The sequence below is a fragment of the Ovis aries genome, chromosome 18, assembly GCF_016772045.2.
Source record: "Ovis aries strain OAR_USU_Benz2616 breed Rambouillet chromosome 18, ARS-UI_Ramb_v3.0, whole genome shotgun sequence".
Lineage (NCBI taxonomy): Eukaryota > Metazoa > Chordata > Mammalia > Artiodactyla > Bovidae > Ovis > Ovis aries.
The window spans coordinates 65,341,012-65,363,695 of record NC_056071.1 but is presented as its reverse complement, the minus strand read 5'-3'; the positions used below and the strand labels follow the sequence as shown (position 1 = coordinate 65,363,695).

At 46.7% G+C, this 22,684-nt stretch overlaps 1 protein-coding gene across 4 annotated transcripts in view; it reads left to right on the top strand.

Annotated features, from left to right (window-relative positions):
• Positions 1-2,196: 2,196 nt before the first annotated feature.
• The window catches only part of CDC42BPB (CDC42 binding protein kinase beta), a 103,025-nt gene continuing 82,537 nt past the window's right edge, over positions 2,197-22,684 (top strand). For 3 of the 4 annotated variants that reach the window (XR_006056934.2, XM_042235533.2, XM_042235535.2), the window contains exon 1: positions 4,269-21,643. Coding sequence is in view for 3 of the 4 variants with exons in the window: in XM_042235533.2 (XP_042091467.1) it covers positions 21,391-21,643 (253 nt within the window). In the remaining variant the exon portion in view is untranslated. Of the gene's footprint in view, positions 2,795-4,268; positions 21,644-22,684 lie in introns of those variants that run through there. The other variant, XM_027957437.3, reaches the window with a different exon arrangement.

The following is a 22,684-nucleotide window of genomic DNA, read 5'->3' as shown; positions in this document are numbered from 1 at the left end:
CATTGTTAGATGTACACTGGGACAATGGCAAAAAATTGGGACTGTCCCAGACAAATTCAGATGTTTGATCACTTCAAATGTAAGGTGTGCAGCAGAAACTAGCACAGCATTTTAAGTCAACTATACTCCAACAAACAGACAAAGGTAAAGTGAAGAATTTGGTCTTTACCCTAAAACCAGCGGGGCATCTTTGGTTTTGGGCCTTTTGTTGGCTTGGCCTTTTTCTTTTTAATTGAGGTATAATACATGTGTTTGTGTGATGAGTTGCTTCAGTCATGTCCGACTCTTTGTGACCCTATGGACTGTAGCCTGACAGGCTTTTCTGTCCACGGGATTCTCCAGGCAAGAATACTGGAGTGGGTTGCCATGCTCTCTTCCAGGAGATCTTCCTGGCCCAGGGATTGAATACGCATCGCCTGCACTGAGCCACCTGGGGAAGGTCCATAACACACGAGTACAAATATTTAAGAGCATGGTTTATTGTTTTGTTTTGTACCCTGGTGGCTCAGTCGGTAAAGAGTCTGCCCGCAGCACGGGTGACCTGGATTCCATCCCTGGGTCGGGAAGATCCCCTGGAGAATGAAATGGCAACCCACTCCAGTATTCCTGCCTGGAGAATTCCACAGACAGAGGAGCCTGGTAGGCTACAGTCCATGGGGTCACAAAGGGTCAGACACGACTAAGTGACGTTAAAAACATTTTTTTTCCTTTTTCTTGATTAAACTTTATGTATGTATAGACCCATATAGCAAGATGGGTCAAGATACAGAATGTTCCTAGTCCTGTACCACATATTTCCCCTGACGTATCCACTACTCTGACCTCTAACACCAAAGATTGTTTATGCCTGCTTTTTAAAAATTAAGGTATAATAGCGACATGCACTACTCAAGTGCACAGTTTAAGAATGTTCCTTATATGGAGTCCTGCATAACCACCATCCAAGTCAAATTACAGAACATTCCTAGAAGCCCAGAAGGCTCGCTGCTACCCATGGCACTCAATGCCTCCCCAACAGAGGTAGCCGCTATTTTATGTCCGTAGGTTAGTTTTCTCACAGGCTTCTTTAGGGCGCCGTCTTCAACCTCATCTGCTCTCCCTAGCTGGCCCCGCTCCTCCTGAAGCTGCCCGCTCGCCCCTCCTCCCACTTTAGGGATTCCCTAGCCCTACATCGTCATTGGAAAAGTCCCTATGCTGGGAAAGACTGAAGGCAGGAGGAGAAGGGGATGACAGAGGATGAGATGGCTGGATGGCATCACCGACTCGATGGACATGAGTTTGAGCAAGCTCCAGGAGATAGTGATGAACAGGGAAGCCTGGCGTGCTGCAGTCCCCTGGCTCCCCAGCCCTTGCCTGCTCATCCCCGCGGCCTCAGTAATTCCCCACGAGTTCTAGGCTGCCCCTCCTCTTCCGACGCCAAGGGTCCCTCTGGCTGCAGATATTCACCATTACCCTCCTTCCCCAGACACACGCATAAACCCGCGATCTGAGTACCAGCCCAGAGGGAACGGCAGGCAGCTTCCTACCAAACTGCCACCCCAAGGCATCTGCGGGGAGGGGGCGGCGGGGGTGCATCACGAATTCATGGGGCGCTGGGTGGCCCCTCTCCGGCAGCCCCCACCCAGCCCGGGCCTCAGTCTCCCGCCTGTCAAGTCGGAGCAGGGTCCGCCTTTCCCCAAAGGCCGCTCCCAGCTAAGAGGAGGCCCGGCTTTAAAACACCCCGTCGTGCGGTCGAAGTCGCCAGCACTGCGGCAGCGGGGCAGCCTTGACGCTCGCCTCAGCGCACCAACCCCGAAGCCCCCGGGCAGGCCAGAGCCCGCGGGCGTCGCCTCACGCCTCGGGGGCCCATCCTGGAGCCGCGTCGCGCGCGCGCGGCGGGAGCGCGGGCCCCGCACACAGGCTCCGGGTCGCGCTCCACGCGCTCCGGCCCGCAATCTCGGCGGCGCGCTGGCCGCTCGCTCCGCCCGCCCCCGCCGGGCGGTGCTGCCCTCCGACCCCGCCCGCCCGGCCTTCCCAGCATCCCGGCCCCGCTACGGCAAGCGGCGAGGTCCGGCCGCGCCGGGAGTCGGGAGCCGGGAGCGCGGGGCGGGGCGGCGCGCTGAGGTCAGCGCGGCGGCGGCGGCCGGCCCCGCCGTGGTTGGCTGCGCCCGCGCTGGCCGCGCCCTGGTTGGCTGCGGGCCGCGGGGCTGGGCCGCCAGGTCGGGGCCTGGGGTCGGGGCTCGGGCGCCGGCCGGGCTTTGCGCAGCGGTGCTGGCCTCCGCGCTGCTCCAGGCCGACGGCGAGCTGCGGCGGCGGGCGGCGGGGAGGGCGCGGCCGCGGGTGGGGCCGCGGGGCGCGCGGCGGGGGCGAGCCCAGCGGCGCCGGGCGGGGCGGGCGGCGGCGCCGAGGGGAGGGGAGCGGCCCATGGACCCGCGGGGCCCGGCGCCCCAGACGCTGCGCCGCCGGGCCCGAGCCCAGGAGGTCGGCCTAGGCCGGGGCGCGACGACGCGGACGGGGCGGCGGCGAGGCGCCGCCGCTGCTGGGGCTCGCGGCCGCCGGGACCCCGCGGGCGCGCCCTGACGGACCGGCCGAGCGGGCCGGCAAGAGGCCCGGCGCGTTGGGAGCGGGCCGCGCGGCACCATGTCGGCCAAGGTGCGGCTCAAGAAGCTGGAGCAGCTGCTCCTGGACGGGCCCTGGCGCAACGAGAGCGCCCTGAGCGTGGAGACGCTGCTCGACGTGCTCGTCTGCCTGTACACCGAGTGCAGCCACTCGGCCCTGCGCCGCGACAAGTACGTGGCCGAGTTCCTCGAGTGGGGTAAGTGACCGGCGGCCCTGCGACCCCCGCCCCGGCGCGCCCTCCCGGTCCTCGGGCGGCCGCGCGTCCCGCCTCGTCACCGCTCCCAGGCCTGCCTCTCGGCCCGGCCCTGCCCTCCTCCCCGGCCTTCGCACGTCCGCGCTGGGCCGTCCCGCCCCCTCATCCTGCCCCTCGGAGCCACATCCTCCGTTCCCACCCCCGCCCCCACCGTCCCGCCGGGCCCGCGCCCCGGCCGCTTCCTAGATCCACCCTCCCCGAGCCTGGATATCGTTTCCTGCAGCCCTACCCGGGATATCCGCCGCCGGTCCCCGCCTTGGGGTCCCGAGTCCGCGTCGAGTTCCGCGCCCCCCCATCCCACTCGCCCTGTGGGGTCGTATGGGCAGCGGCGCGTGCCTTCTGCATCCGCCTCCCCACCCCCGCGCGTCTCCTGGGAGCCCCTCCTAGGTGACAGCCTGTCCGCATCCCTTGGTGTCCAGGGCCTGAACATCCGTTTTACTGTACCACCTCCAAGGGAATTTTAAAGTTGAAATCCTTGTTTTGAAATGCCATGGGAGAGTCTGTTGATATTTTTCATTGTAATTTTGCCAGACCCTGATAATGCTTGGGGAGGGGAGGGCAGCTGGAACTGTTAGTCTATGGAAGTCACTGTAAAACTTTCTTCATCAGACCTCCGCATGCTTTTTAATCATGGGTCAGCTAAATTATTATGTTCTACTAGGACAGAAATCTGATTAAGCTGTGTAATGGTTAGAACCCCAGAAACAACTACACGTGTAAAGCGACGTCTTCCCTTTCTCTCTCTCTAACTTGGGCGTCTTGTCAAGACCCTCAGCCTCGTTTAAAACTACCTAGAAGGAAGATGAGATGCTTCTGTTCAGGGTTCAGGTCAAAGCTATGAAAATCTTATCCTTGGGTTGTTTGAGTCGTTGGGCTCAGACTGTGCCGTTTGAACCAGTAATTTCTAATCTTCGGGGCTGATAAAGCTGACTTTTTTACATAAAGAAATGAATGTGTTCTGTAGTTAGGACCCCTGGTCTGCCAAAATGGTAATTGGAATTTGGGATTTTGTTTACCAAATACAACTTCAGTTGTTAGGTGTTTTAGAGAGCTTTCTCTTCTTCCCTCTTTAGTGAAATTTTGAAATCTTTTGAGAACAGCAGGAAAAGGAGGCCCACAGCCCCAAGACAGCCTGTTTCGCTTTGTTTTGGGCTTCGTTTTGGTACTGACCACCCTTCCGGGTTACATACAGTATCAATAAAATGAGAATACTATTCATTTTCTGGCGTCATTCATTAGTGATGTGATCGCCAGCTGAATAATGAACTTGACTTCACAGTTGCTTTGAAAGTGAAGTCAAGCCTCTTACATCCAGCCTTCTGAGGATCCTGTTTGCTCTTCCTTGCTGAGCATTTGATCTTGGAATCCAGACAGTTTCACAATCAGGTTCAACTCAGTGCTTGGCATGTGAGTCAATATGTGACTGAAAGGAGGAAGCAGATGGAAGCTTGAGTTAGCAGGTGAGGTGTGGTCCCAAAGTCCTCTGGCCTGGGAAGTGCCTAGGAGGGACTTACTTATCCCGAAGGCTGAACCAGTGGTTGCTGTGCAGCCCTCTTAAAACCAGACAGTAGCAGCCACTGTGAACTGGTGGGTTTCAATGGAGGAAGCTCTCAGCATGTGAGGAGGTCTTATTTTATGAGGTTTTGACTTTTCCCAAGTCTAAATAGAAGCTGTGTGCTGTAATATAGAAATATTTTGACTCTTTGGAAATTATGATTACAAATAAATGACATTATCTCTTAAGAATTCAGTCTGCATTGAGCTTTAAATCACAGAGAAGAGGAATGGACTCTAATTTAGGTGGCATTTTTTGTGGAATAGTAATATATTTGAGAAGCAGCATTTAATGTCATGTATGTTAAGATATGCACCATTGTGACTCCACAGTGTGTATCACTCGTTAGGATCTGGGCGGTTGTTATTTAGTGTTGCTTGGGACGCCCACTTACTGTGTTGGAAAGCAAAGAGTGGTCTTTCAAATGGAATTGTTTGTGGAGCATTACTAGGTACTCTCACTTCCTAGTGGGATTACTTCTGCTTTACTCAAGAAACATATATATAGGCTGTCACCCTGCGAGCTGTTGATTTACACTCTGCATGATGTTTGCGACCTCTAATGTGTCGAGTCCTGGCATGCAGAGGACCAACCTTGGTAGGTATCTGCTGACAGTTATGGAGAAGTCTGGAAGCTCAGTGAAGAAAAATACCCGATTCAGCCCAGATTTGAGAATTATTGGGGATTTTTGAGGAAATTTGGAAGGTATAAGTAATAAAGTTTTTAAGTTTTAAAAGAGAATTTCCCACAGTGGTTGCGTGGGCCTAGACTCATCCTAGCCTTCACTGTAGGTTTTGCCTTTAATTTTCCCTTGATTATGTTTATAGTTTGATTAGTTTCCTCTATGAAATCCTGGACCTTAATTAAAAGTTGGAAGTACCCTGCTTTGCATGTGTATTTCTTTAAGCTATTTTTTAAATGCAAATTTGATACCGTTTGAAGCAGAGCATGTGAAACACTTTGAAATTTCTACAAGTAAACAGCAACAAATACGGACAACTAAATGAGGTGAAGTTGTCTTTCATCTTCATTATGTAAAAATACTTGTACATGTGTTAAAATTTTTTCCCCTGACTTAAAAAAAAATAACCACGGCTGTTATATTTGGACAGAGCCGATGTTGCGGCCCATTGGCGTTGGATGGACCACAGTGGTCCTCTGCCCTGGCCCCCATGTGGCTTGCAGACCAGGCGGGAAGCAGACCTCAGCCTGGTTCCCCGATTCCCAGTCCAGGCCCTCATCTTGCTCTGTGCCACCATACTTCTTCTGGAAGGGATAGAATTCATCTCTGTAGTCCTCTGTTTAGTTTCCTCATTGGTGATTTTTCTTACGAATGAAGCATTACCTTGTCAGAGTTCTCTCTCATCTGTGTGAATTCCTGTAGCTTTTGGCGCGGGGATGCTCAGCGCCCAGTGTAGGTGGGATGTCTCTACCAAACTGAATGTGTTCAGGGCTTAACTGATGGTGCTAAATATCTCAACATACATTTTTAATCTCAGTGGCTTCTCGAGATAGAATTTTTGCATGACAGGGGAACACTTTTTTTTTTAAGTAACAGATTTGGAGAAACATCTTTTGAATAAAAATATGTAATTTAGTAGAGGAATACTGGGATTGTGTAATAAAAATTAGGTTAACACAGTTTGGATTTGTAAATAGCTATTTGAAGTGCAGAGTGATATTGACTATGGCACTGTAACAGAACAGCTGAAACCATTAAACATTAACCAGCCAGCCTTACTTTTCTCTCTTGAAACCTCCTCCATTGACAGTTGGGCTTTGAAGTAGACAGCAGTGTGTCTGTTAAGTCTAGACCTGCGGCAAATGAAACTGGAGTTGGAGTGAGTTGCTCTCACTTGATACCACTGCCTGAAAGAGCTTAGGAGGTGCGGTGCATGGCTCTTCAATTGCAAATGCATGTAAGGTAGAAACCCCAAACACAGCAGCGGTGTGGACAGGAGCCCCCTTTGGCTTTGCCCTGCCTCCTCCTGTAGCACCTGACGCCCTTGGAAGTCTTGTCCTGTCTGTGCTGACGTCTGTGATGCCGGATAAACATGCGCGCAACAGGACTGTTAATACCAAACTATATTAAGTACAACAAAACTATTGAACTCTTTTCTTGGTAAAGAGGCAAAACGTATTTTTTTGAGAGTGATAACATGAAACGGTCATGCTGGAAGAAACCAAATACATATTTTCACTCTTTTTTTTTTTTCCCACCAAAAAGGTGATAAAATGCAAGTAAAGAAGATTTTGAAAGAATTAAAAAGACAAAATTCCCTGTAATTCCCTCACCCCAACCCCCATAACATGACATCTTTTAGTCCCTGCCCTGAATTTGATTCTTAAGTTCCAAATGACAGTATGTTAGCGTTACCTGAAATTTGTGTGAGAATCTCTCTTACTAATGAAAATGCATGAGAGGAAAATACACTTTCCTTAGATTTAAAATCATAAGTATTTGGGGACTTCCCTGGAGGTCCAGTGGTTAAGACTCCACCTTCCATTGCAGGGGGCGGAGTTCGACCCCTGGTTGGGGAACTGAGGTCCCATGGTCCTTGGGGGTGTGGCCAAAATTTTTTTTTTTTGTAATTAATAAAATCATGAGTGTTTGGCCAACATAAACTTCGTATGGTAAATTTTGAAGGCTTTATTTAGGTTTAAAATCTATCAGATAAATTTTATTAAGACAATAAAACAGATACTATGTATGAGATGAAGGTCACACATTATAGTATGATTTTAAATGTGTTCAATATTAGATATTTGGTCAGTGTTATTGAGTGGTAGGTAACTGACAACAAAATTGTTTTCAGATTAAAACTTTGTGAAAAGGATCAGTATGTAATATAATAGGAGACTTTGGATATTTTGTTATCTTTAGGAAAGAATTAGAGATTTGAAGAAAAATTTGAATTAGAGAGTTGAAGAAAAATTTGAATTATATAATTTCTTTTTTAAATATAAATTTATTTATTTTAGTTGGAGGCTAATTACTTTTATTGGAGCATCTTTGAAGACATATGAGATTTATTCTTCTAAGGGGACCGTCGACATTACTGATGTGATGATGCTTCCTGTCGCTTCCAAGTTGTGGGTTTGAAAACTGTTGGGAATTTGAGAGATGGCATGGTCTTTCCTCCACCCACATCTCCCCTCTCTGTTGGGTAAACCAGGCTCTGGACTTTTCCCCTGATCATTTCTGAGCAGCTCGCCCTCCAGCCAGGGTTTCTCTCCTCCGTGGGCTCCTGGTCAGCCATGGGCTGCCTTGCTGGCACCTGCTATGTAATACCTCAGTTTTATTTTTGACCTTTTTTTCCCCTTCATTCCCATCCTCACTGGCCTAGCTGAAGGTCTCAAGACCTAAAGGAAAGCGTTTCTCCCTTGAAGATTTCAGTATCTCTGCCTGATCAGTCTTCAGCACTGCCTTGCATTTCATCCCTCGCCTTTTCAAAACTTCTGCCATGACTTTGGATTCTGTTGCCTTGAGAAAAATCAGATCTGGAATCTGCAGTCCAACGGCAATTTAGAATTAACTAAAGGGGACTTCCCTGGTCGTCCAGAGGTTAAGAATCCACTTTGCAACGCCAAGGCCTTTGTTCCATCCCTGCTCAGGGAACCGAGATCCCATGTGTTGTGGGATGGCTTAGCCTGTGGGCCTTAACTGCTGAGCCTGCATGCCCCGACTCAGAGCCCGGGAGCCGCAGCAGAAGGTCCTGCAGACTCGACGACGATCCTGCGTGTTGCAGCTGATACCTGCTGCTGCTGCTGCTGCTAAGTCGCTTCAGTCATGTCTGACTCTGTGCGACCCCATAGACAGCAGCCCACCAGGCTCCCCCATCCCTGGGATTCTCCAGGCAAGAACACTGGAGTGGGTTGCCATTTCCTTCTCCAATGCATGAAAGTGAAGAGTGGAAGTAAAGTCGCTCAGTCATGTCTGACTCTTCTCGACCCCATTGACTGCAGTGCACCAGGCTCCTCCGTCCATGCGATTTTCCAGGCAAGAGTAATGGAGTGGCCACATACAAAAAAGTGAATGAACGAACATTACTCTTTCAAAGTAAATAAATAAAGTTTACCTGAGAGACTCCCTGGTCCAGTGATGAAGACACTGGACTCCCAGAGCAGGGCCCGGGTTCCATTCCTGGTCGGGAAACTAAGATCCTGCCACCGCACAGCGCGACAGAAAAGGAGAAAAGAATAAAGACCTAAAAAGATACAGCCAATCCTAGTTTGAGAGGTTGAGATGAACGGCACATCTGACCATACCCTGTGGAGTGATTTTCTTTCAATGTAATTTTACTTTTATCAAAGTAATGCATTTACTCAGTTTTAAAAGTGAAGTAGTTCTGCAGAGTTAGGATGAAAAACAAAAGTCCCTTTACCAGCCGGCCTGCTCTGGGTTCTCAATTCTCAGAAGCAACCAGTTTTAACCCTTCTGTTTCTCCTTATGGTCAACTGTCTTAGGCTGCCAGTGACAGAGAACCAGATAACAGTGACCTAAACAAAATCGGGGCTTCCCTGATAGCTCAGTTGGTAAAGAATCTGCCTGCAATGCAGGAGATCCCGGTTCGATTCCTGGGTCTGGAAGATGGGGAAGGGATAGGCTACCCACTCTGGTACTCTTGGGCTTCCTTTGTGGTTCAGCTGGTAAAGAATCCACCTGCAATGTGGGAGACCTGGGTTCAGTCCCTGGGTTGGGAAGATGCCCTGGGGAAGGGAAAGGCTACCCACTCCAGTATTCTGGCCTGGAGAATTCCATGGACTGTATAGTCCATGGGATCGCAAAGAGTCTGACATGACTGAGCAAGTTTCACTTCACTTCAAACAAAATCAAGGTTGATTTGCCTTTCATGCGGCTTGTGAGCGGTCCAGGGCTGGTTTGACAGCCTCATTCCAAGAAGTCTTCAGGGACCTGCCCTTTCCTGCTCAGTCCACGGTCTGGTCTGAGGGTGACCCTCTTACCTACATTCCAGGCAGAGGGCGAAGGTGTTATTAAGTGGATGGGGGAAGAACCTTGGATGCTGATGGTGGGGGCTGTTGAGTCGCTAAGTCGTTTCCGACTCTTTGCAACCCCATGGACTGCCACACACCAGGCTTCCCTGTCCCTCACTATCTCCTGGTTTTTGCCCAAGTTCATGTCCATCGAGTCGGTGATGCCATCCAACCATCTCATCCTCTGTCGTCCCCTTCTCCTCCTGCCCTCAATCTTTCCCAGCATCAGGGTCTTTTCCAGTGAGTCGGCTCTTCGAATCAGGTGGCTGAAGTATTGAAGCTTCAGCATCAGTCCTTCCAGTGAGTATTCAGGGTTGATTTTCTTTAGGATTGACTGGTTTGATCTTGCTGTCCAAGGGGCTCTCAAAAGTCTTCTTTAGCAACACAGTTTGGAAGCATCAGGTCTTTGGCGCTGATGAGTACTTATTTAGCAATTCCTGCCTCAAATTTCATGTGTCTCTGTAGCATGCTTATGCTGCTTCTTTCTGATTTTCCACTTTATATGCCATCTGTTAACTTCTCCTGTGGAAGAGAAGGCCATAGAACTTTAGATGTCTCCTCCCCTGCATTGCCGAGACACACACACCCTTCCTCCCTCTTTGTTTTTCCAAATCTGGCTATATAATAATTATTGTTTAAATTGATATTCAGTGTTTGTTATCATTGGGTAAACATCTTAACAGCTAAGCCACATAGGATGCGGTTAATTCCCAGTCTACTAAGACAAGGAATTATTTTTGTGTTAATTGGGATGAATTATTTTTTCTCTCCCTTCGTGTGGATGCAAATGTCTAGTCATGAATTCAGTGCAGGCTTCAACTAGAACTCCCCAGTGCAGTCAGCCACCTCAAGTGATCTCTCACTTTTCAGCCCTTGTAGAGCCTTGCATTTCCCTGTCCCACTTGAGGCTGTGTCTTCTCTAGGCCTGCTGCTCCCTGCCATCCTGGGGTTTCTCTTCGTTCCTTATGGGAATTCTTTCTGTGCCTCTTCTCTGTTGAATGGGAATTCCGGGACCCCATGTCTTATGTTCTGGTGGCTTCCCTGGAAACAGTCCATCAGAAAGAAAGGTTTTTGAGAACTAAACTGTCTGAAGATGGCTTTTTTCCTTTGTGTTTGAATGGCAGTTTACCTGAGTGTTGAAATCTAGGTTAAAAGTCATTTTCCCACAGAAGTTTGAAGGCCTGACTCAGATGTCTGCTGGCTGTTGTTACAAGGGGAGGCCTGAGACCAGTGTGATCCCCATGCCTTGGTGAGATTTGTTGATCCCTAGTGTTCCTTGGGGGTCTTTCTGGAGGCGGGGGCCACTTGGGTCCTTCAGCTCTCCAAAGCTTTCCTGTATTATTTCTCTGTGAGCTCTGATTTCTTTATTCTAGCCTTTTTGATCACCTGTTATTCATATGTCAGATCTTCTGAGTTTTCTGTTAATTTCCTTTCTCCTGCTTTTTCCTAGTTGTTGACCTTTTATCCTTCTTGTTCTGGATGAGAGCTTCGACTTTATCTTCTAGGCCTTACATTGCAGGTTTATTTCTGCCATCATCATATCTTTCATTTCTAAGTGTTTTTGTCCTTAGTATTCCTTTTTATAACATCTTGTTTCTGTTTCATGAAGGCAATCATCTTAAAAACCATTTCTCTTTGTTGTTCAGTTGCTAGGTTGTGTCTGACTCTTTACCGCCCCATGGTCTGCAGCATGCCAGGCCTCCCTGTCCTTCAGTATCTCCCAGAGTTTGCTCAGACTCATGTCCATTGTATCAGTGATGCCATCCAACCTTCTCATCCTCTGTCGTCCCCTTCTCCTCTTGCCCTCAGTCTTTCCCAGCATCAGGGTCTTTTCCAATGAGTCAGCTCTTGCATTGGGTGGCCAAAGTATTGGAGCTTCAGCTTCAGCAGCAGTCCTTCCAATGAATATTCAGGACTGATTTCCTTGGGGATTGACTGGTTTGATCTTGCTGTCCAAGGGACTCGCAAGACTCTTCTTCAGCACGACAGTTCAAAAGCATCAATTCTTCGGTGCCCACCTTTCTTTATAGTCCAACTCTCACATCCATATACGACTACTGGAAAAATCATAGCTTTAACTAGATGGACCTTTGCTGACAAAGTGATGTCTATACTTTTTAATATGCTATCTAGGTTGGTCATAGCTATTCTTCCAAGGAGCAGGCATCTTTTAATTTTGTGGCTGCAGTCACCATCCACAGTGATTTTGGAGCCCAAGAAAATAAAGTCTGTTACTGTTTCCACCGTTTCCCCATCTGTTTGCATTGAAGTGATGGGACCAGATGCCATGATCTTCATTTTTTTAATGTTGAGTTTTAAGTCAGCTTTTTCATTCTTTTACCTTCATCAAGAGGCTCCTTAGTTTCTCTTCCCTTTCTGCCGTTAAAGTGGTGTCATCTGCATATGCGAGGATGTTGGTGTTTGTCCTGGCAGTCTTGATTCCAGCTTGTGATGCACCCAGCCCAGCGTTTCGCATGATGTGCTCTGCATGTGCGCACACTTGAGTTATGCAGACATTTCCTTTCGTTTCCTGTGTTGTCTCTGTCTCTTCTGAGTCCTTCTGAGCTGGTTTCCTACTTTGGTCTTCGTCTTTGGTGTCAGAAGCTCTTCCAGTGCCTGGTGATTATTGGCTGTCTTCCACAGTTATGAGTGGACTGATTGGAAACTCTCTGTGTGCATAAACCGTAAATGTGAGGCTCACCATTAGGAAATGGGATGGGGACCTGGTCCCATTTGAGGGGCGCTAGCAGAGTTGCTAGAGTAGTCCCTTCTCTGGTCCTGTCGGTTTTCCCAGAACAGAGCTTCTGGTGTCCAGCCTAGATGGTGGCGAGTGTGATACAGGCCCAGCTGCCAGCATTCTGGGAAAGTGGGGCAAGCTGGGGTTGGGGGGGCAGTGGGTTGGGGATGGGAGATACCTGGAGTGTAACTGCTTCTCCTGCAGACTTGCAGCCCGTTCTGCGCTCTGTCGCTTACTGTTTGCATGTGTGTTAGTCACTCAGCCCTGTCTGACCCACTGTAGCCCGTGATGCTCCTCTGTCCATGGAATTCTCCAGGTAAGAATACTGGAGTGGGTAGCCATTCCCTTCCCCAGGGGATCTTCCCCATTCAGGAATCGAACCCACGTCTCCTGTGTCTCCTGAGTTGGCAGGTGGATTCTGCCACCTGGTGACGCTCATTTCTGTTTAGTCTGCAAGACCCTGCTGCTGCTGGTGATCCCTGTTTCTTTTCCCTCCCTCCCATGGCTGACTTTCACTTTTCTGTCTTTGCTGGATTCGATGCTGCTTGTGCATTTCCTCTGTGCAAAATCGTGTTGACTTTCTAGTCTACTGCCATCTTCTGTCCTAAGAAGTGCCCGGGCACTGCAGTGGTGAACAGAATTCCTGTTCTTTGGAGCCCATGTTATCCTTGAGGCTACGTCCCACTGTAACCCATGCTATCATTTTAGTAGGGCTTCCAGATGGTGCAGAGATACGGCTGTTCTATACACTAGAGGTAACTGAAAGGTACCCTGATTTTCATCTCTAAATGGAGTCAGGGTGTATAGTTACCATTTTAGTTTTTTTGGCCGGATTGTGTTTCTGTTATATGTACTCACTTATTAGAAAGCTTCCCCTCTAAGTAGAAGGGAGAAATGCAGATAAGGGAGGGCAGCGTTTTTTTCTGGTAATTGCACAGCATTGGAAGAAAGAGAAAGGAGGATGGGTAAAACAATGTGAAGACAGGGGACTTGGATATTTTGAGAGCTGGAAAGTGGCTGGAGGGACACTGGGCCGGCACCCTGGGTGGGCTGGGGGCGAGGCAGGGGTGGTGTCTGAATTGGCCCCTTGTGCCTCAGGGACCCTGTGTGTGAACTTGATCTTTCTTGAAGTGACACAGACTGGTTCTGTTTAACTCCAAGGCTTTTGGTACGGAGGAAGAAATCACTAATTTAAAACAAAGAATAGAATAAGAAATGCTCTTGCCAGTCGTGATTTTCTAAAACCATAAATAAATGAAATCCAAAGGTAGACAGACCTCCCTTAACCATGACACCCAAACTGCGTTTTAAGGCTGTTTTCTCTTGTGCTGTACCCCGTTCATATGAAAGAATTCATTTGAAAACACTGGGTTATTCTCTCTCTTTGTTTAAAAATTTTAAATTAGGGGGCTAAAATTTTTAACTTCCTATTTTTAACTTGAAATAGCATTTGTATTGATTCTTTGTTGAGGAAGATGTCGATTTATAATTAGTGGGTTTGCAGCAATTCTTAAATATTGCAGCTCAGATGTGTTTCTTTTTTAACCCTAAGTATTTGAAATCAGATTGTTGAAACATCTTTAAGTATACTAACAAATCATCTTTCAAATGAATCTGGGAGAGTGCTGATGAAGTATTGCTTTCAGATACGTAGGATATATTGTCTAGTTGGCAGCAGATTGGGAAATTATTGAGAATGCTCTATGCCAGTTTCACCAATTAAGCTGTCAAGGGTAGCATTTATATTAGACTGTATTCGAACATAAAAAATGTTCTCAAAACATCAGGTGTTATTGTGATTTTATGTACTCAAACTGATAAGCCTGGATAAATTTTCTTCTACAAATATATACTTTTTTTTAAAACAAGATTTGTGTTCATGAAGTTTTGATAATCCTTGTGAAATGATATGTTAAGAAGGTTACTGAACAGAAACCAGAAGTCTGCTGACAATATGAAGCTTGACTTGAACTGCACAACTGATCATTTTAGTGAAAAAGGAAGATTTCTCTGCCATTTACAGTTACCAGATGACTTCTTTCGTTTGTAACAGTTTTATTGAGATGTATAATCCACGTGCAAATTACCTATTTAAATTGTAGAGTTCAGTAGTTTTAGTATTTCACAGAATTGGGTAGCTATCTCTGTTGTTTATTTCCAAATATTTTCATCACCTTAAAAAGAAATCCTAAACCCTCTAGCTATGACTCCTAACTCCTTTCCCTCCCCACCCCCAGGCAGCCGCACATCTAGTCTTATTATATATACGCACATTCTGGCCATCTCCTACCGATGGAGTCATACGATACGTGGTGTTTTGCGATGGCATTCTTTGCACTTAGTGTAATGTTTTCAAGGGTATATCTGTTTCCTTCCTTTTTATTGCTGAATAATGTTCCGTCGTATGGCTCGTCCGCATTTTGTTTGCGCGTTCCTCAGTTGATGGGCGTTTGGGCTCTTTCTGCCTTGGAGCTGTTCTGAATAACGCCCCGTGAACGTTAACGTGCCGGTTTTTATGCGACATGTTTTCCTTCCCCTTGTGTGTGTGCCTGAAAGTGGAGTTGATAGGTCCTTTGGTAACACTATGCTTAGCGTTTTGAAGAACTGCCGGGTGGATTTCCATGACAGCTGTCCCGGTTTACATTCTCACCGGCGCTGTGGGGTTCCAGCTTCTCCTTATCCTCACAGATGCTTGTCGTTATTTGTCTTTCTTACTCTAGCCATCCTGGTGTGTGTGTGAGGTGGTGTTAGAGTCAGACACGACTGAGCGACTGGACTGAACTGAAAGGCCAGTGATGCTGAGTATCTTGTTTATTGTTTTGTTATTGGCCATTTGTGTATGTTCTTTGGAGAAATGTCTGTTCCGTTTCTTTGCTCATTTTTTAATTGTGTTGTCTGTCTTGTTTTTCTGTTGTTGTAAGTTATGTACCTACTGGATACAGATCCTACATCAGACGTGATTGGCAGATATTTTCTCCTTTAGGTTGTCATTTCACTTTCTTACAGGTTTCCTCCGAGTCCCAAGTTACTAATTTTGATGAAATCCAATTTAACTTTTGTTGCATCTGGTGTCATGTCTTAAGAATCTGTTGCTAAATCCAAGGTCACAAGGATTTTATACCTGTGTTTTCTTCTAAGAATTTCATAGTTTATATAGTTTTAGCTTTCACATTTAAGTGTTTGATCTGTTTCGATTTTTTATTTTTTTTAGAAATAAGGTGTGAAATGGGAAGTTATAATTCATTCTTTTTCATGTAGCTGTCCTGATCTCCCAGCAGCATTTGTTGAAGAGACTTTTTTTTTTCCCCATTGAATAGTCTTGACCCCCTTGACCATAAATGTGCGGTCTTATTTCTGGGCTCTTAGTTCTGTTCTGTTGATGTATATTCCTGTCTTTGTACAATATACTACCACACTCTCGTGATTACTGTTGCTTTCTGCTGAGTGTTGAAATCAGGGAGTTTGAGTTCTCCAACTTTGTTTTTTTCTAAGAGTGTTTCGCTATTCTGGGTTCCTTGACTTTCCATGTGCATTTTAGGATCAGTGTGTCAGTTTCTAGAAGGAAGACATCTGGCATTAGGGATCACGTTGAATCTCTAGATCACTTTGGGGAGTACTGCCATCTTACAGTATTAGCTTTTCCTGTGCATGAACATGATATGACTTTCCACTTATTTAGATCTCCAAATTGAAGTGTGTGTATATATATATATTTTGTAGTTTTCAGAGTTTAACTTTTTTTTACTTTTTTATTGTGGTAGAATATATATGATACAAAATTTGCCATTTTAGCTTTTTAAGTGTTCACTTAGTTGCATTAATTTCATTCGCAATGCAAAATGTAAGATTTGTACTTCTTTTGTTAAATTATTCCCAAATGTCTTTTTAAAAATTCTATTATAAGTGGAGTTGTTTTCTTAATTGCGTTTTTGCATTGTTTGTTACAAGTACAATTTTTTTTTACTAGCGATTTTGTATACTGCAAAAATGTTTAAATTTTTTATTAGTTCTAATGGTTTTTTTTTAAAGTGGATTTCTTAGGATTTTTATATACAAATTCGTGTCACCTGTGAATAGAGGTTGTTTTAGTCCTTCCTTTCCAGTTTGGGTGCCTTTTGCTAGTTTTTGTTGCCTATTTGTCCTGACTAAAACCTCGAGGACAGTGTGGAGTAGGAGTGGCAAGCATGGCCACTCTTCCTCCTAGTCTTAGGGAGAAAGCATCTCAAGTCTTGCGCCATTAAGTAGGCTGCTTTCTGTGTTTGATGAAAGTCCGCTGTGAAGCCAGCTGGGCTTTCTTTGTGATTAGCCTTTGGATTACTAATTCAGTCTCTGTACTTTTAGATCTGGTCACATTTTCTGTTTCTTCTTGAGTCAGTTTGATAGGTTCTGTCTTTTTAGGAATTTGTTCATTTCGTTCAGGTTAGTTTATTGGCGTACAGTTGTTTGTAGTATTTCTTAACCCTTTTATTTCTGTAAGATCTACAGTAATGTCCCTCTTTCAGTTTTAGACATTTGAGTCTCTTTTTTTATTTTTTAAAAATGATTACAGTGGCAACTTTTATGTTATGTATCTTTTACCCTAACAACAAAGTAATTGCAAGTAAAAGTAATTGAAGTCCATCCATGCTACTGAGTGTAAGTGACAGTAGCTAGTTCCTTCTGGTTGCTGTATCCCACTGAATTCCTTCCCCACAGTTTATCCGTTCATTCAGTGCACATCTCAGCTGTCCAGCTTGGGGCTATTAATGAAGAGTGATACTACCAGAAATTGTTTTGGCTTTTAAAATTCTCCAGAGAGAATGAATGATTTTTCTAAATCCAACGCGTTTCCCTTAATGTTGAATTCTGTTGTAGTTTGTGGAGGGTGGTCACAGGTGGTCCAAGTCACAGTTCTTTGTCATTTAGAATTGTCCTTTATACCAAGTATTAAAATGTCAGCACCTGTATCACAGAAATTGTATTTGGCCAGTGCAATTTTTATTTTAAGTAGTGTTAAAATTATAGAAAATAACGTATGCTCATGATTTTAGTAAATTCAGGCAGTATAGAAGGGTATGTCACAGAGTAAAAAGTCGCCTTCCCTCTAGTTGTGTTTTAATTTTTTTAACTTCTTTTTTAGATTTTAGAGCATAATCCAGAATTTCCATTAAAACTGAATGTTGACTTGAAAGGTTTTTTTAAACATCAAAATATGTTTATATTAAAATTTTTAATAAGAAATTAATGTTGGAATATGGCTTCCCTTGTGGCTCAGCTGGTAAAGAATCCACCTGCGGTGTGGGAGACCTGGGTTTGATCCCTGGGTCGGGAAGATCCCCTGGAGAAGGGAAAGGCTACCCACTCCAGTATTCTGGCGTGGAGAATCCCATGGACTGTACAGAGTCCATGGGGTCGCAAAGAGTCGGACACGACTGAGCGACTTTCACTTTCACTTCACTTTCATCAATTTTATGTTGTCAGAGTTTCTAACATTTATGGTATGCTGTGACTTAGAGAAGTCTTTTTTGTTTTGTCTAAGTTGGTTGTACGATTTGGAAACTAATAAATAGAATTTAAAATAGTTATAGGTATGTAACTGTTATCCACTGTAAAACCCAGCTGTGTGACTGGACCCAGAGAGAGGCACCCGTCCTGTGTCTTGAGCAGCAGAGTCATCGAGGTGCTGGTGTTGAAGAGTCCCTGGACTTGCTTCCTAACTTCTTTGCTGCTTCTGGGTCATACGCAGATGTCTCTGTTTCTTATGCTCATGTCACTTTCTTGGATTCTTTTATTTTGATGATTGGCTAGAGCCTTTTCCTGGTGGACTAATGCTGAGTTGCTTCAGTCGTGTCCGACTCTTTGTGACCCCATGGACCGTAGCATGCCAGGCTCCTCTGACCGTGGGATTCTCCAGGCAAGAATACTGGAGTGGGTTGCCATTTCCTCCTCCAGGGGACCTTCCCCACCCAGGGATCGAACCCACAGTCTGTCAGTTCTCCTGCATTAGGTGGAGTCTTTACCACTAGCGCCACCTGGGAAGCCTTTCATGGTTGGGGGGCGGGGATATGTATATGTTATACATACACACATAAGTGTATATAGCATTTCCTCCCATGTAGGATCAAGGGTGGTAATCTTTCCAAGTTACTGCATTTCTAAAAATGTCTTCCCTTACCCTCATTTTAGTGGTGTGTGTTTGACTGAGAATGGAACTCTGGGGTCAGAATGTCTCCCTCTTGGAGAAGATACTGCTCTATGACTGTGGTGAGGTGCGGCGTGGTAGGAGGCTAGACTCTGTCCTCTTTCTGAGAATATTAATCAGATTTTTTTTTTTTTTTGGCTGCACTGGGTCTTTGTCGCTGCAGGCAAGCTCGCTCTCGTGGTGGTGGGTGGGGGCTGCTCTTGGGTTGTCCAGCGTGGGTTCTGGGCGCACGGGCTTCAGTAGTTGTGCATGGGCTCTGGAGTGCGGGCTCAGTAATCACGGCACATGGGTTTAGTTGCTCCACAGCATGTGCAGTCTTCCCAGACCAGGGATTGAGCTCATGTCCCCTGCATTGACAGGCATAGTCTCAGCCACTGGACCGCCAGGGAAGTCCGTTAATTAGAATTTTTTAAAGTTTTCTTCTTCCCGATTTATCAGTTTTCTCTGGAGTCAGTTCTTGGTTCACCTTGGAACTTTTCCTCTTAATGATTTTCCTGGTCTTTTTGTCATGCAGTATTTAGAAATCTTCCCTAAAAATAATATAGAATTACTAGTTGTCCCTGTTGAGGGGTGATGTTTTTGAGTTCTAGATCCTTAGTCCTTCAGGTTTGATAGTTTTTCTTCTCTGATAGCATTTTTGTAACAACTCTAGTTTGTGATATAGATAAAACTTCATTTCATAAGAATTTTAAAAAAATTCATGCCATTCTTAATATCCATTTCACAGTACCACGTGTGTATGTTATGGCTTATTTTTTTCCCTACTGCAGTTATTTTGGATTGTATTGTAAGTTTAATGATGCTTAAAATATTACATTTATTATCTGAGAAAAATATCTGGCAATAAAATGAATTTTAAATGTTTTTTAAAATGAAGTTGGGAGTGGAAAAATTTAACTGTTTCCCCCACTTTCCCCATAGCGTTCTCATTTCTCCACAGTGAAGGGGATCCTTAGGTAAACATTTATCAGTCAGAGCATCACCTGGCCCTTCTGGAAGTGGAGTCTGGAGTACTCAGTGCTGTACTAGCATCAGTCAGGTCAGGGGAGAGATCTGTTACACCGAATACTGAAGCTGTTAGTCATGGCAGCTTTTCAGAGTTTGTATGAAATGTTTACCAGCTCATAAAACTGTTTTATGACCCAGAAGGAATTCCAGCAATAAAGCAAATGAACTCGTAACAAATAACCTGGGCATGTAGTTGATTTTCGTGCCCAGATACACTTGCTGTGTGGTTCGTGACAAGAGAAGAGCTCTGGTGATTTGGATTCATTCTGTTTGGAATTCAGTTGGTTTGAGTATTTGTAAAAGGAGACTTAATTTTTCAAAAACTTCTAATCTAATATCCCTTGTCATGCCTTCAATTGTCCTCCATTTAGATATGAAATAGTCAAGGACACCATGTTTGAAAACGTCATTGTTCCGTTTTGGAGGGGCTTGAACTTTTCATATATTGATACTCTTTGTTTTTATATTTAGTGTTAATAAAAGTGATTGATTATAATTCCATTTAACATTTTTATTATAGGGGCTTCCCTGGTGGTGCAGTGGATAAGAATCCACCCACCAATGCAGGAGCCACGGGTTCTGTCCCTGGTTCGGGAAGATCCCACCCGCCATGGGGCAGCTAAGCCCACGTGACGCAGCTGTTGAGCATGTGCTGTAGAACCCTTGCTCTGTGGCAGAAGCCACCACAATGAGAAGCCTGTGCGCCACCATGAAGAGGAGCCCCCGCTCACCGCAACTAGAGAAAGCCTTGCACAGCAACAAATAGCCAATGCAACCAAAAAAAAAAAGAAACTTATTATAGGAATCTTGAACCTGTTAAAAAGTAGAAATAGTTGACTAATGAACCCCTTGTTTCAGTCACTCCCTTCAACAGTTAAGTCACCCCCGTCTTCATTTTGATACCTTTTTCCCCCAAAAAGAGTGATTTTGAGGCAAATCCTAGACATCTGTCATCTCATTTGTAAATATTTCCCTGTATGTCTCAGGAAGATTAAGGCCTTAGCCATATAAACATAGCATATAACATAAAACCATAGTAGTATCATGTCACTGAAAAAAGGACCATAATTCCTCAGTACCGTCAAATACGCAGTCAGGGTTTAAATTTCTCCTTTTTTGCTGCTGTTTTCAGTTAATTTGTTCTGTAGCAGCCAAAACAAAGTTACTTATGGCGTTTGGATTGCCCACCTCCTGGTTCTCCTTTAACCTATAGGCTCCCTTTCTGTCTTCTCCCCAGTTGCAGTTTATTTGTTGAAGCAACCAGACCACTTGTCTTGTTCTGCTCCTTCCGTTTGAATTTATTTCTAGCTGGACAAATTTGGCTTTTGACAAATCATTTCTATACTATTGGCCTTGCATATTTTGTGGGAAATAGAGCTATTAGGGGACCAAACTGATATAAAAAATTAGATACTTCTTACTTCGTTTGAAATCCCCCTTTTGTGAGGAGTATTGCAGTCAGTACCTGACTTGGCCTAAGATCCTGAGTGTGAGCTGGGTGCCCGAGGGTGCTGTGCCAGAGGTCAGCGGTTGGCATTCTGGGTGGTGATGCAGGGGCTTGGTGGGGGCTGGGGCAGTTATTGCCTCCCTTCCCCTCAGTCCCTATGGAGATGTGGAGGCACCAGTTTGACAGTGGGCACCTGCCTTTCTCTGGAGCCCATGTGTCTGATTTGCCCCTCCTGTCCCCTTGCCCCTCTCCTCCAGTGAACACTGTGTGACTATTTGAAGAGTTGATTAATGTCTAGCTGGTATCCTTCCCCTTTCTCCACACTTCATATTGGATTGCTGCTAGAAATTTCTTAGAACTTTATGTTCTAACATTCCCTATGTTCCTGTTAGAGGAATTAGCCTAGCCTCTTTTTTGTATTCTGTACTTGATAGCTTTCCTTTGGTTTTTGTTAGCACTTACTGGTGTTTTGTTCTTAGTTTTAATACTGCAAGTTGAATTGGAGGGTGCCAGGGTCTGACGTTTCCCGTCCTGGTCCCTTCCTGTGCCGTATGCTCCCACTTCCTGTGCCAGATGCCCCGCTTCCTGTGGTGGGGTCCCCCCACTTCCTGGCCAGATGCCCCACATCCTGTGGTGGGGTCCCCCACTTCCTGGGTCAGATGCCCCGCTTCCTGTGGTGGGGTCCCCCCCACTTCCTGTGTCAGATGCCCCCACTTCCTGGGTCAGGTGCCCCGCTTCCTGTGGTGGGTTCCCCCGCTTCTGTGCCAGGTGCGCCCCGCTCCTTTTCTGGGCCGGACGGTGGGTAGGCCTGGCTCTGTCACCAGCTCCCTTCAGCTTCCTTCGTCTGGAGCAGGAGAGGCCTCGCTGGGGTGAGCTGGTCCCAGGGGAAGATGGAGTTTTGTTGGGTGGCGGGGCTGACTGTAAGGTGCCGAAGAGGTTCGTGGAGGTGCGGGCTGGGAGCCGGGAACCCTGAGGCAGGGAAGGTGGGTCAGGGCCGGCGGAGGGGTGAGAGCCGTCCTCAGAGGGTGGCAGCCACTTGCGGGGGGAAGGAGGTGTAGACAGGCCTGGCCTGGAAGCCACTGCCCGCCCCAGGCCAGCGCCAGGTCATGCCACCGGCAGGCCCTCCCTGAGGGGCCCCGAGGCTACGGGAGAGGAGGGGGCAGCGCACACTCCCTCGCCCGATCCGACGCCCCTCTGCCGGCTCTGTCTCGCCGCCTGCCCTCTCACGCCAGTGTGGCCCCTCTCCTTGGGCCTGCACCTGGGGCGCCCTCTCCGCCCGTCTTCGGCTGGGGTTCTGGAGGGCCGGGTGGGGTGCAGGGAGACCGGAGCCCAGCCGGAGGCGGCGGTGGACGGGGCTCGGGGTCCCTCTGTGCCGCTTGCGCACCCCGCCGCTCAGCGTCCAGTGTCGGTCGGTGCTCGGTTCCCCTACCCACTGCAGCGGTCCAGGGCCTCTGGGTGTGCGGGGGCTCGTCCCACAGGGAAGTCACCGGGACTCAGGCTCTCCTCTTACACTGGGGCTCGCACGGGCAGGGTCAGGATGGGACGAGTCCACGAGGTCGGTTGGGAGGTTGAGCGTGTCATCTGCACTGGAGGGAGTGACACCTCCCCATGGGGACTGGGATGGTGTCCTGAGACCAAGCCGCAGCGTGAGAAGTGAGAGGTGTGGTGTCGCTTCCCGGGTCCTTCCTGTTAAGAAACGCCCACGCTGCCCTTTCTTTCAGATGCTTGTTCAGCTTGGGTGACCGGCAGGGAGCTCTGAGAGATACCTTGGACTCATAGCATCAGATATTTTTTTAATACAAGACAGGTCTTACATAGAACGTAACAGTTGTTTGCTAGAGACGCTTTGGAATTAACATTGTGACTTCTCAGTTCTTAAAATACCTTTTTAAGGTTTTGGTTTTTTAATC